This window comes from Stegostoma tigrinum, chromosome 8, assembly GCF_030684315.1.
Source record: "Stegostoma tigrinum isolate sSteTig4 chromosome 8, sSteTig4.hap1, whole genome shotgun sequence".
NCBI lineage: Eukaryota > Metazoa > Chordata > Chondrichthyes > Orectolobiformes > Stegostomatidae > Stegostoma > Stegostoma tigrinum.
The window spans coordinates 70,090,629-70,105,612 of record NC_081361.1 but is presented as its reverse complement, the minus strand read 5'-3'; the positions used below and the strand labels follow the sequence as shown (position 1 = coordinate 70,105,612).

Sequence of the window (14,984 nt, the reverse complement as noted above, 5' to 3'; positions counted from 1 at the left end):
CGAAAGAAAATATATAAGTTCCTCAAAATGTTTCCAAAATCTGTAACTGTTTGTAGTCATGTTTCTAAAAAAGACTTTCAAAAAGGTTTGCATCAACAGTAAAGGGACTAACTATTAATTACTTGAATCGTAAGCAATACTGATCCAGATTGTGCGTCAACTCTTGACGTGGCAGCAACACCAATATGAAGAAAGTTAACATAAATAGCTGCTTGGTCAGATGGTACAAAGAGATGCAGATAAAGAAAGTTGAAACAGAGAAGGCTCCCTCTCATTTGGCATGGCACAGTGGCTCAGTGGTTAGCACTGCTGCCTCACCGCATCAGGGACCTGAGTTCGATTCCACTCTCAGGCGTAGAGTTTGCACATTCTCCCCATGTCAGCGTGTGTTTCCTCCAGGTGCTCTGGTTTCCTCCTACAGTCCAAAGATGTGCAGGCTGGGTGGAATGACTGTGCTAAATTGCCTGCAGTGTTCAGGGATATGTACATCAGGTGGGTTATACTGGGATGGGTCTGGGTGGGATGCTCTGAGGGTTGATATGGACTTGTGGGCCGACGGGCCTGTTTCCACACTGTAGGTATTCTATGATCTGATCTTCTATGATCTAATTCTTCCATGGATGTGTGCAATTAACCACAGCACAAAACCAAAGACAAGATTACTGCAGTGCTTGTGAACTGGATAAACTTTACCGCTGCTGCTTTAGTTTTGCTGAAGTCAATCAGATATTTTTTCCTGAAAAGGCCAAAGTTTTCTGAAAATTAAGCCACATATCCACCAAAATAACTTAAGGAGATATACCACACAGTAGAATAAATAAGGAATATACTGTAAAGTTATACATGAAAATTACAGAGAAAGTTGTCAAATAGCTGGGACCACGCATATCAAAAATCATGTAATAACACAAAAATATGTTCTTGTAATTTTTTTTCCCTAAAAGATTATCTGCTGCTCCTGGAAAATGCTAGGTTAAACAGAATAATAAAAGACATATAAGTAAATTATATGCTGTGTAAGTCCTTCAACAGGCAGAAAATCTAGATTGATCTTATTCACTACCTACTTTGTTTTTAATCTTAAGCATGAGACCTGCACAACTCTAAAGGCTTAAAACATTCTCCAGCAGAAATTTGGGATACATAAAAAATATGGCCCTACAGGATTTCTATAAAAAAACAATTGCAGCAAAATGTTATGACCTCTCTCAAACATTATTCTACTTACTTGCTACTGAACACATACTTAATAGATTTATAAAAAATTGCAATACAATGTCTGCACTCTATCCTGAAAATGCATTGATACTAAACAAATTGGAAGCTGTTGCTGCAGATAATGGAAATGCAATCCTTCTATTCTGAGAGTCAATCAGGACGGAAACTGTCTTGATTCATCCCATTAAAGCACCAGCACTTACTTTTCAATCTCGCTGTTTTTACAAGTCTTCTGTGTCTGTGCCTCTAGTTTACCACTTTCCCCATTACTTGTTGAGGGCATTTCTGTAAAGAAATCAAATATAAAAATAGATCCAAGGTATTCACTTACTTCAAAGTAAATCTGTATTTTTCAAAATTGCACATCCGTGTACTTGAGGTAGCATATTTATTCTATCAATAGTTTTCTGCGTTGTACTTCCAATAAGAATAGAGTTAAAAATAGCCAAAAATAATTTTCATTTATACTTTAAAACCAATAACATCAGCACATATCCCTGACTGAATTTCTACTTGTCAGAGGAATCAAAAGACAACATTTTTTGCTCAATGTGCTTCTTCCTCGCCAATATTAACATATTGAAAAAGGTTGACATGTACAACATCAAATAAAACTCGTCAGGTGCATATTATAAATGAATAAAATATTAACATTCTAGACTGCAATAATTTACTGTAATTTTAACTTGATTCAGATAATAGAACTCTCACCAAAGTCAGAAAACTTTCTGGTTCAATACCTATTTCAACATTTAAGAACCCAGACTGACATTTTAAGACACAGAGTCAAGAGACAGCTACATGATAAATATACTCAACCAAAACTGTTGGAAGTGGATCATCTCTGGATTATTTCATTTACATTGCATCTTCAAAACTTCTGCATTTCCCAAGAAATAACAGTGACTGATCAGTATACAATATTTCTTTGCTGTGAAGCATTGTTACAATTCCCAGTTCTGCTCGCCCTCTTGGATTCAAAGGCATCACTCATTCCTTTAAATGCATGCCTGCCCTTAACACTAGATTACGACAGCATAATCCTAAGGGCACTACAAGTATACCGTTACTAGTCCATATTAGATATTCATGCTTTATGTATATACCCTTAGGTGCCTCTCCAATCTTTGACAGACAACCGTGAACAAAAGCAGTAAAATTAAGAAAAGACAACAGATCAGGAACTCAAGAGCCTTTCGGAAACTGTGTCAAATTCCTTCAAAATAGCATTTTAACTTTCTCAGTCATCATGCAACTGCCATGGCAAGGGGCACAGGCCAATATGGTATTCCAAACTTGCCGATTACAGCAACAGTGGATAACCTTGTGTTGGAATACTGGGCAAGCCAGTCTTTCATGTTTTCTAGCTGTTTCCTGTGCTATTGCTATCACCCTCTTCTTCTGTAAATCCTGTAACTGGGGATTAGGCACTCCAATCCTTCTGCACGATAACATACCCAAAGAAATTTTCTTTGAATTTTCCTTCTCTTGATATTGTTTAAGAATTCTCTTGTATAGCATGTCTCATTCAGTGCATCTTTCTTAGTTCCTTACTTCACCCAACCTTAATGAGCCATATTTACGATCCTTCTTTAACAATTTATTTTGAAGCTGTTAATTTCCTTTTTTTCTTCTTTCCCATAGCTACAAGCTTACTGACCAGACATAACTGTCCAAGTGCTTTTGCTTAAACTGGTATTAACACATCTTGCCTTGAAACACAACTTTTAAATTTAACTCAATACAATGCAGAGCTGGAGGAACACAAATGGTCAGGCAGCATCAGAGGAGCAGGAAAGTCAACATGGAGTCCTGATGAAGGGTGCCAACCCGAAACATCGACTTTCCTGCTCCTCTGATGCTACCTGACCTGCTGTGTTCCTCCAGCCCCATATTGTATTGACTCTGACTCCAGCATCTGCGGTTCTTGCTATCTCTTTTAAATTTAACTTATTTTAAAAATCCTCTTTCTGGAAATGGAGCCATAAAATTTCCAAAATCAAGTGACCATGTTAGGATCTTCTAAAGACAGAAAAATGTGCTACTGAGCAAAAGTTTTTCTTCCTCAGTGCTACATTATTTCCCTCCTAATACACAATCCACAGTAAAAGAGAATCACTCCCTTCAACCATCACTTCAACCCAATACTATCCCATAATAATTTACAGAGTAACATAAGGATGTTACAACAAATCAGAAAGCTTAAGTCTCCTATTCTGATAACTCATAGTTTAACAAGGATATATATTGCACTGTAAAAAAAATCCAACTGAAATTGAACTACATACCATCACTTGCCCATTTGGAAAACTCTGGTGTTATTCTGTTGCTCGGGGTTCCACCGCTGCAAATGTAATAACACATCCTGGTTAGTGTCACACCTATTAACAGCACTGTCTGATACTTACAAATGCAGAATACAGTTGCAATCAAGAACCTAAGAAATCAAAATTCATACATGAAATAATTATTTTGTACTACATAAAGACTGTGAATGTTTCAATGTAGTGCAACTGGCCAGTTTAGAGATTTTTCAAAGTTAAGGAGAGATAACGAACTAATACACTTCTCACAAAATAAAAATACAACTCAAATGGTAGTTTTTACATTCATGAAGGGTGTAAATGTTGCTAAAAAGGAGACAAGAACTCAAAAATTTTCATCATGCACTTATGCCACAAAGACTTGAACAAAGGCATTTGATTTATTATTGTCACTTGCACCGAGGTACAGTGAAAGGTATTGTATTGCATGCTAACCAGACAAATCATATCTTACATAACTACATCAGAGTAATAAAACAGAAAGCAGAATATAGTGTCACAGCTACAGAGAAGGTGCAGAGAATAATCAACTCTAATATATGAGATGCCCGCTCATAAATCTGATAACAGCAGGAAAGACTTTTTTTAAAATCTGCTGCAGTGTTTTCAAACTTTTGTATCTTCTGCCTGATGGAAAAGAGTGCAACACAGCACAACCAGGGTTAAAGGGGTCTTCGATTGTGGTAGCTGCTTTCCCAAGGAGACAGGCAATGTAGATGTAGTCAACGGAAGAAAGGCTGGTTTTTGTGATAGACTGGGCTGCATTCACAACTTTCTGTAATTTCTTGCCGTCTTGGGGACAGCAGTTGCCAAACTGAAGCTGCGATGCAATCGAATAGGGTGGTTTCTATGGTACTTCGATAAAAATTGGTAAGAGACATTGTGGACATACCAAGTTTCCTCTGCCTTCTGAGGAAGTAGAGGCGTTTCTTTGCTTTCTTGACCGTCATGTCAACATGGATGGAATGGGATAGATCGTTGGTGATATTCACTCCAAGGAGCTTGAAGCCCTCAACCACCTCCACCTCAGTACCATTGATACAGATAGGGATCTGTCCTCCACTCTGCTTCCGGAAGCCAATGACCAGCTTCTTCATTTTGCTGACACTGAGTGAGAGATTATTATCTCTACACCATGCCATTAAGCTATCTATCTCCTTCTTGTAATCTGTCTTGTCATTGTTCTGACAAGGATACTGACTGGTTGGGCCATCAGTAGCATAGAAATGCAGCAAGAACAGTTAACCACCAATCATAATTCTCAGACCAGGCACAGAATCTGACTAGTCAGCATGTTGCAGCAGAAACTGGCAGTCCCCTGAGGTCTACTTATTTTCCCATGAGAAAGGTACAACGTACATATGAATCCCTTTTGCCTGGATCCCAATTATATGTCACATGCAGATGCATCACACTGTGAGCTTGACTGAAAATCTTGAATTGGTTTCCAGTGCAATATGCTAATTGCGCTCAACCAGCCTGTGGTTGCAAGTCTCAGAATAGAACATACTCCAATGCACATGGCCCTGCTATTCAAAATTATTTATTAAATAATCCAGTCTGTGCCAAAATTTACACCAGAAACCAATTTAAGAACACTAGACAGGATTCCAGTGCAATGCATTTGCACATGCTAGAAGCTACACGTGAATATACAAGACTCTGTTTTATGTAAGCAAAAGGAATTCATTCATACATTTCTCTTTTTTAATGGGATAATAAGAAGTGGTCATAGAGCTTGCCAACTTCTGCTGTATTCTAATAGCAACACACTGACCAATCAGCGTCTACCTGTCTGGTACGAAAACTAACATTTACATTTAACTGTTCTTGCTGTATTTTTGTGCCAATGATGACCCAAGTAATCCGCACCTTCTCATGCTGCATAAATTGTGTCCCTTTCTTCAATTCTGTTTCTTGCATCATAGTCCTGATGAGCTCAAGATGAAATGCTTTGACTTCTTGTTTCCTTTTAGGAATGTTTATGTTCCAGATTACTAAGCAATTACTTGTGAAGGACTTCATTGTTATAACTGCAAAAAATAGAATGATTACTAGAAGCAAGGGAATTAGACTGCTTAAACTGCTTATGCTCAGTTAATAAACTCAAAAATGTAAACAGACAGATTACCACAGTTAACAAGAATTGGCACGAAAGATTGAAAGGGATGAAAATACAGATGACTCCCTATACAAGCTACCAATAAAAAGTACATCCTGGAGATTGTTCTACACACATCAAATGTAACAATCAAAATACGTTTTCTATATCATGGAACTAAGTAAACCATTAGAATGACTGGCAATCTGGTGAGTAAGTCAATAGTTCAATAATAAAAAAAAGAAAATATTTGAAATGAGTCAAGAATCATAGAGGAAAAGGTTACAAATGAAAGATATCCTCTGCACAGTAAAATGTATCCCCTCTTGTACAGGTAACACCTTTTTTTTTAACTCAAATCTCAGAGCAGAAACTTAGAGATGTGATACTTCCAGTCGCATACTAATTCTTCCTGCAATTTCAGACTAAGAATAACAGTATAGCAGTGGCTTTTTGTGGATTTCAAGCACCTGAACAAAGAACTGGATTGAAACTACACCAAACTAATTTCATACAAACCCAGACACAAGAAATGTTGCTCATCCCCTCTGTTGTCCATCAAGCATAATGTCACAGAAGTAAAAGGTCAAGTATTTTGACTGTGCTTTCCAACAGGAAGAATTCTGAATACCTTTTAATTTAATTGGTATTTCTGAACAAAAATCACACAGAAACAAGTTGAACACTTACTTTAGCACAGCACCCCGGAGTGCTTCCCTCTCTTTGGCCTCGCCTGGTTCTTCTCCGGTGCAAGGTATAATGTCTGCCTCTGTATATCTGTTAGCCAAATTAAGGGCATAACAAGGCAACAAAAGAAAATCAGCTGAAGTCTGTGATACTTCATCTTGGTAGCCTTCTAGTGGTGCAGTGGAAGTGTCGCTGCTTCTGGACCAAGAGATCTGGGTTCAAGTCCCACCTACTCCAAAGATGTGTAATAACATCTCTGAACAGGTTGATTACAAAAATAGGTTAAAAAATAATAAAAAAAGGAAAACTCTTGGGACGGAACCCATGGTGTAGTGGTAATGTCTCTTCTTTTCAGACAGGATGCTTGGGGTCAAGAACTATCTGCTACTAAGGTGTGTAATAACATTTCTGAACTGGCTGATTAGAAAATATGTTAGTAAGAAAACATTCTGGTATTCCAGAAATACCCTTGACAAGCTGATATTTTATTTGGTTCTCTTCCTGGGAAATTTATTTTGCACCAATGCCTTCTGAATTATGATCATAACATAAATAGCGCAGTCACGGCTACAATAGCAAAGATAAGATTGATGGTGTCTTAGAAAAGCACGAATTCAGTTCAATATTAAATTATTTTCAAATCTGTCATTTTAATTTGAGCTACAACAGATAATTTACTTGAATATGCTGGTGCTTCCATTACCCACCAACAATTCAACCCGAGTTGGTCGTCATACTCTGTAGTGCTGATACAAAGATATCACTCAGATAGGAGTATTTGCGGGCCCCTACCCAAGTATTAGAAAGTATGGTAATATGTAGGTGAAGATGATTTATCAGCAAAAATATTAGATATTACTTATTTAAGGATGAGGGATTTTCTTAAAATAGATTTTTCAGGAAAAATGAAATGAGTAAAAGCAGGCTATCTAAAGTCACTGCTGACAGAATAAAAGAATCAAATCATGCACTTATTCATCAAAAAATAAAAGGATGCTGTGGTTTCCCATATTCCAGGGTGTCATCTCCATCCACGTCAAGATCTGCATCACTGTCATGGTTCTCTTTACTGCTGCAGGTGACAAAGCCAGATCCTATGTTGAAAAGAAGATTTAAAGAACTGTTCATTAAAAACCCTTTAATCATATCATCATGCACAACTCATTCTCCCTCACAATTTAAGAGAAATAAGAATATTATTTATCTTCAACCCAGATAATTTTCATGACTTTTTTTAAACAGGTAACTAGGAACAGCGCCCAACTAAATTTGAAATGGAGAAGCGATGTAAGAACTGCTGTGCGAGAAGCTAAGATGAAAATGTAAAGAACAATAAGAGATGCTTGATACTGATCTATTCATCGTACAGTGTTGCTCTATTCACTGGCTTGACACCAACGCGTTCACTTCATGGCGTCACTGTCTTCGCACTATTAATTTGGAGAAAGTTCAGAAAACATTTACAAGGAACTGGAGAGTTTGAGTAATAAGGAGAGGCACATTAGGCTAGGACTTTTTCTCACTGGAGTGTAGGAAGTGGAGGGGTGACCTTATAGAGGTTCTTAAAATCATGAGAGGCTTAGATGAAGTGACAAGCAAAGGTCTTTCCCTCGAGTAATGGAGTTCAAAACTAGAGGCATTATTTTTAAAGTGAGAGGAGAAAGAACTGAAAAGGGACCCAAGGGGCAACTTTTTCACAAAGAGAGAGGTTTGTATGTGCAATGAACTGCCAGAGAAAAAAATGGTAGATGCAGGTACAGTTACAACATTTACAAGACATTTGGATAAATACCTAAATAGGAAAGGTTTAAAAGGATACGGGCCAAACACAGGCAAGTGGGACTAGGTTACTTTGGGAAACTTGGTCAGCACGGACAATTTGAACCAAAAGGTCTGTTTCCATCGTCGATGACTGTGCTGCCATGTTGTATCAAGTATTAAACATTAGAATTTGTCATTTTGTTTTCACTGCCTACCGTTGCCAGACTACATCTTCTTCAGAACTGATCTGGATCTGAGTCCAGTCCTTCTCACTGATGCGCAGTTAATACTGAATTTCTGGATTATTCTCATCCATGCAGAGAATTCGAATTTGGAACTTGAATTTGCTTGGAAATTTTTGAAAAGTCTTAAAAATATGGTATGGATATGCATAGGCTGAGTATTTGTACATAAGCACATCCTGAATTTCAAATTACAGACAACCAATCTCAGCATAAAAGAGCTACCATGTTAAACTCTCTGACATAACAAAAACAAATCTTTTTGTTTAGATGCCCAACTGAATAAATTCTTGCAGATTTAACTTCTGACATTGTAAATGCACTCTATTTAAAGCTGTCTTTTTAACCTTCAACCACCACAAATAGCAAGCAACTAAGACATGGGTCATTTAGTGGAAAAAAAACAAAGTAATGCAGCAGTTCCTTGTTTCTTCGACATTCTTTCACAGAATGTGACAAGCAATTCAGGCACCGATCTTGACTGACACCTCTATAAGTTCCTGACACTACCAGAGACAAACTTCCCCATCAATCATGCTCTACCTATCAGGACTGCTTAACCAGCTTCTGAACTGCTGAAAGAGGAAGCAAATGGCCTGTGATGCAGTAACCCAATCCAGTTCTGTCAAATATATCCCAAATCCCAGAAGGCCAAGGCTGCTGCCCAACTAATTAACATTAAGTGTTGAAAGAGAGGTGAAGGTGGAATTTCTAAGTGCTGAGTTGTTAATAAGCCTTAAATTTTATAAATGTGAGTTACCCCAAAAGACAACACAACTAATAATGTAAGGCCCTGACTGCTAACCCAAAGGAAAATCACTGTTAATTTAATCAATTGATCAGTTCATTGATTTGAAGTCAAGACGGCTAGTTAACCATGCAGAGCAAAAACCCACGATTGCATGACCGCAGAAAGCTGTCATTGATTTTTCCACCTGCCACTCAGTGCACATCCTGAATAGAATTGCAACTTTGTGCAAAGGGGAGTTAGGGGTTTCAAAGTTAAATTAGTTACAGATGCAATCAGGGTGTCTTCTGTAAACTCTATTGATTGAACAGCTGACAGTCCAACACGAACAACTCAGCTAGTCAATTGCCTGAGATGTCACCTGCCACTTTGCTGAATAGTTGACAATGCAATTATCTGGCATGGAGGTAAGAAGTTGCGTGTGTCAAATACAGTTAGCCCCCATCATTTGCTGCTCAAATGGCCTATAAAGTGTACGTATTTATATGTATGCAAGCTGTGCGTTTAGCAATATCTACAAGATGTCATTTGCTTTCAAACTCAAAATACATGGATGCCGTAAAAAGATAACATCAGAAGGATTTCTATCTCCTTCCCAAAATCCACAAACCTGCCTGACCTGGTCGACCCATCGTCTCAGCCTGCTCCTGCCCCACCGAACTCATCTCCACCTATCTGGACTCCATTTTCTCCCCTTTGGTCCAGGAACTCCCCACCTACGTCCGTGACACCACCCACGCCCTCCACCTCCTCCAGGACTTCCAATTCCCTGGCCCCCAACACCTCATATTCACCATGGACGTCCAGTCCCTATACACCTGCATTCCGCATGCAGATGGCCTCAAGGCCCTCCGCTTCTTCCTATCCCGCAGGCCCGACCAGTCCCCCTCCACCGACACTCTCATCCGCCTAGCTGAAATCGTCCTCACCCTCAACAACTTCTCTTTTGACTCCTCCCACTTCCTACAGACTAAGGGGGTGGCCATGGGCACCCGCATGGGCCCCAGCTATGCCTGCCTCTTTGTAGGTTACGTGGAACAGTCCCTCTTCCGCACCTACACAGGCCCCAAACCCCACCTCCTCCTCCGGTACATTGATGACTGTATCGGCGCCGCCTCTTGCTCCCCAGAGGAGCTCAAACAGTTCATCCACTTCACCAACACCTTCCACCCCAACCTTCAGTTCACCTGGGCCATCTCCAGCACATCCCTCACCTTCCTGGACCTCTCAGTCTCCATCTCAGGCAACCAGCTTGTAACTGATGTCCATTTCAAGCCCACCGACTCCCACAGCTACCTAGAATACACCTCCTCCCACCCACCCTCCTGCAAAAATTCCATCCCCTATTCCCAATTCCTCCGCCTCCGCCGCATCTGCTCCCACGATAAGACATTCCACTCCCGCACATCCCAGATGTCCAAGTTCGTCAAGGACCGCAACTTTCCCCCCACAGTGATCGAGAACGCCCTTGACCGCGTCTCCCGTATTTCCCGCAACACATCCCTCACACCCCGCCCCCGCCACAACCGCCCAAAGAGGATCCCCCTCGTTCTCACACACCACCCTACCAACCTCCGGATACAACGCATCATCCTCCGACACTTTCGCCATTTACAATCCGACCCCACCACCCAAGACATTTTTCCATCCCCACCCCTGTCTGCTTTCCAGAGAGACCACTCTCTCCGTGACTCCCTTGTTCGCTCCACACTGCCCTCCAACCCCACCACACCCGGCACCTTGCCCTGTAACCGCAGGAAATGCTACACTTGCCCCCACACCTCCTCCCTCACCCCTATCCCAGGCCCCAAGATGACATTCCACATTAAGCAGAGGTTCACCTGCACATCTGCCAATGTGGTATACTGCATCCACTGTACCCGGTGTGGCTTCCTCTACATTGGGGAAACCAAGCGGAGGCTTGGAGACCACTTTGCAGAACACCTCCGCTCAGTTCGCAACAAACAACTGCACCTCCCAGTTGCAAACCATTTCCACTCCCCCTCCCATTCTCTAGATGACATGTCCATCATGGGCCTCCTGCAGTGCCACAATGATGCCACCCGAAGGTTGCAGGAACAGCAACTCATATTCCGCCTGGGAACCCTGCAGCCTAATGGTATCAATGACTTCACTAGTTTCAACATCTCCCCTTCCCCTACTGCATCCCTAAACCAGCCCAGTGCATCCCCTCCCCCCACTGCACCACACAACCAGCCCAGCTCTTCCCCCCCCACCCACTGCATCCCAAAACCAGTCCAACCTGTCTCTGCCTCCCTAACCGGTTCTTCCTCTCACCCATCCCTTCCTCCCACCCCAAGCCGCACCCCCAGCTACCTACTAACCTCATCCCACCTCCTTGACCTGTCCGTCTTCCCTGGACTGACCTATCCCCTCCCTACCTCCCCACCTACACCCTCTCCACCTATCTTCTTTACTCTCCATCTTCGGTCCGCCTCCCCCTCTCTCCCTATTTATTCCAGTTCCCTCCCCCCATCCCCGTCTCTGATGAAGGGTCTAGGCCCGAAACGTCAGCTTTTGTGCTCCTGAGATGCTGCTTGGCCTGCTGTGTTCATCCAGCCTCACATTTTATTATCTTGGAATCTCCAGCATCTGCAGTTCCCATTATCTCTTAACAACAGACTGGCCAGCTTTTTAACGGTTGGAGCTGAACTCAACCAGGCATGTGGGGAGTATTCCATTCTCTCCTGAATTTTGCTTTGTTGATGGTGGACAGGCTTTGGGGAGTTCAGAGGTGAGTTGCATGCCACAGTGCTCCTAGCCTCTAACCCGCTCTTGTACCCACTCTATTTATGTAGCAAGTCCAGTTGAGTTTCTGGTCTATGGTAACCCATGGTATATTAATAGTTAGGGATTCAATGATGCTCACTGCCTGGCATTTGTGTGACTTGAAAACTATTTGCCAGTAGTCAGCCAAAGCCTGGGTACTGTCGAGGTCTTATTGCATGATGTGGAGGTGCCAGTGTCGGACTGGAGTGGACAAGGTCAGAAATCACACAACACCAGGGTATAGTCCAACAGGTTGATTTGAAAGCACAAGCTTTCAGAGACTTACTCCACCTTCAGGCATTAGCAAGAGAGGTAGTATCAGACACAGAATTTATAAGTAAAAGATCAAAGGGAAACTAATCCTCACAACTGGTGTGACCTTTTGATTTTTTGCTTATAATTTGTGTCTGATACAATCACTCTCACTGAGGTGCTATTGCATTTGAACATGGGATGCTTCAGTATCTGAGGAATTACAAATGTTGCTTAACACTGCAATCGTCTGTGAACTTCTGACCTTATGATGGAGGGAAGGTCACTGATGAACCAGTTGAAGATGGATTGGCCCAGGACAAATCCTGAGGAACTTCTGCTGAGATGTCCAATCTCCAACAACCACCTTGCTATGTGCCAGGTATAACGTTAACCTATGGATAGTTTGCCCTGATTCCCAGTCAATCCATTTTTCTAGGGCAATTTAATGTCACAGGTGGTTGAATGTAGCCTTGATGTCAAGGGCTATCACTCTCTCCTCACCTCTGTAATTCAGCACTTTCAAGGCTATAATGAAGACAGGAGCTGAGCGGCCCTGGCTGAACCTAAACTGGACATCAGTGAGCAGGTGCTGCTTGATATAACTGTTGACAACATTTACTGATGCAGCAGTAATTGGCCATGCTGAACTTGGACAGGGCAATGTCCTCTGCTTTTTGTGTACGAGACATACCTAGGCAATTTTCCAGTGTCAGTTAGATGCCAATGTTGTAACTGTATTGGAAGAGATGACTAGGGGAGCGGCATATTCTGGGGCATAAGTCTTCAGTACTATTGCCAGAACGTTGTCAGGGCTCATAGCTTTTGCTGCATTCAGTGTTTTTATCACTTTCTTGATATTACACGGAGTGAACTGAATTGGTTGAAGATTAACAATAAGAATGCCAGGAAACTCAGAAGCAGCCTAAATGAATCATCCCTTTAGTATTTTTGTTAATTATCTTAAGTCAACGTCCTCTCATTCTTAACCTTTCTGTTAGCACTTTTTTTCATTTATTCACGCGAGGTGGACATTGCTGGCTAGTCAGCACTTACTGCCTATCCCCTAGCTGCCCTTGAGAAGGTGGCAGTAAGATGCTTTCCGAAATTACTGCAATCCATGTCTTGTAGACCCACAATGCTGCTACGGAGGAAATTTCAGGATTTTGAGCCAGCAACAGTGAAGGAATGACTGGAATGGAATTTTTTTTTTCCATTTACATTGGAAGACCTCTTATTATTTTTGAATATTTCAGTCAAATCTCTTCTTAACCTACTCTATCTGAAGGAAAATAACCCAGCTTTTGAAGCCTATCACCACTCTCCTCATTGTATACAATACTTCCAAGTTTTATGTCATCTGCAGATTCTGAAATTGCATGCTGCCCTTCCAGTTCTAGGTCATTACTATATATCAAACAAGCAACAATTCTGATATTGAGAGATAATCTCCCCACCCCTCGTCCTCATCCTATGTCCAACCCCTTCTCTCATCCCTGCTTCCTTGAACTGACAAAACCTGTCCATCTGCTCTCCCATCTATCCACCCCAGCCATTCCATTGACCAATCCGCACCACTCTCTACCTGCACTCATCTATCACCACCTACCTACCTTCCCCTGCCCCACCCCACCTCTCTCTGTTTATTACCCAGCTCCCTTCCCCCTCCCATTTCTAAAGACAGGTCCCAATCTGAAACGTCAACTTTCCTGCTCCTCTGATGTTGCCTGGCCTGCTGTGTTCCTCCAGTTCCCTACTGTGCTAGTTCTGATATTGATTCCTTTCTATATCTTTCTCCAGACTGAAAAACAGAATTTCACCACTATTCAGTAATACAAGTGGTACTTGCTATGTTGCCACCAAGCCAAAAAGATGTTCTGCCTACCATAGATGAGTAACATTACACATGAATTTCAGTGCTATTGTGATGCTTGGTGTGCAGTCATGCAGCCCAAAGACTAGCCAACTGTACTGAACAGCCTATCCTTTTGGCTATGCATAACAAGCAAAGTACTGGTCATTTTCAACTAGCATGCACAACATTAGATGTGAGTCTGCAATAGGGCAATGCTTGCTAAATAATTCTAAGTGTACAAAGCATTGTGCTAACGCCAATTTCACTTTGTCAGTCAACTTTGCAATGAGACTCACTGATGTACTAGAAGGTTCTTATCTTAATACAGGAGAAACTGTTATTTGCAGGCAGAAGGAACATGTACTGCATTTGTTTCATCTCAAAACATTAAGTGGCAGCCATTCTTTGATTCATTTCTCAGGCCAATGTCTTGACCAAGAATCAACCTGTCTGTTTAAAACATAACCAAAACATGGCCACAAGTTTCAATTATTAAATAACGCATTCTCCAAGGCAACAGCTCCAAAGAGTGTCCCATGGCAAGCGAAACAACACACTGCTCTCATACAGTATAAATGCTGTTTTCCTTTGGCATTGGCATTTCTTGCAAATTTTCCTCATTGGTACAGATGAAATGCACTGTTTTTCAGTAATGCTCAAGTGTGAAGGTATAATGTCCTTGAAACTGATCTCCAATAAGTGCGTCTATAAATGGTTCACTTTTCTAGACTACTACAGTATATCTGAACTTCAAGAACCATAAAAAGCTGCTCAACCCATCCATCCAATTCATTCTTCAAGCACACAATGTGAATTGTTCTAAATGGGACCAAATCTTCCGGAGGAGTACGTATCGTCAGGTAAAATCTCAAATGAACATATTGAGATTCCACCCCATCATTGTGTCAATTTACCTAAGGAATAACTTAACGATCAGGTAAAAAAATTTTTTTTATATATAGATCCAAGATGTCTTGGTGGAAATTCATTCCATCAGTTGCTCCAT

General features: G+C 41.2%; 1 protein-coding gene across 4 annotated transcripts in view; it reads right to left on the bottom strand.

Annotated features, from left to right (window-relative positions):
* rnf220a (ring finger protein 220a) overlaps positions 1 to 14,984 on the bottom strand; it is a 479,432-nt gene that overhangs the window by 54,461 nt on the left and 409,987 nt on the right. For all 4 annotated transcript variants that reach the window (XM_048539068.2, XM_048539069.2, XM_048539066.2 and 1 more), the window contains exons 9-12: positions 7,328 to 7,424; positions 6,334 to 6,420; positions 3,507 to 3,562; positions 1,422 to 1,503 (exon numbers count right to left, since the gene is read on the bottom strand). In XM_048539068.2, the coding sequence (XP_048395025.1) occupies positions 1,422 to 1,503; positions 3,507 to 3,562; positions 6,334 to 6,420; positions 7,328 to 7,424 (322 nt within the window). The remainder of the gene's footprint in view (positions 1 to 1,421; positions 1,504 to 3,506; positions 3,563 to 6,333; positions 6,421 to 7,327; positions 7,425 to 14,984) is intronic.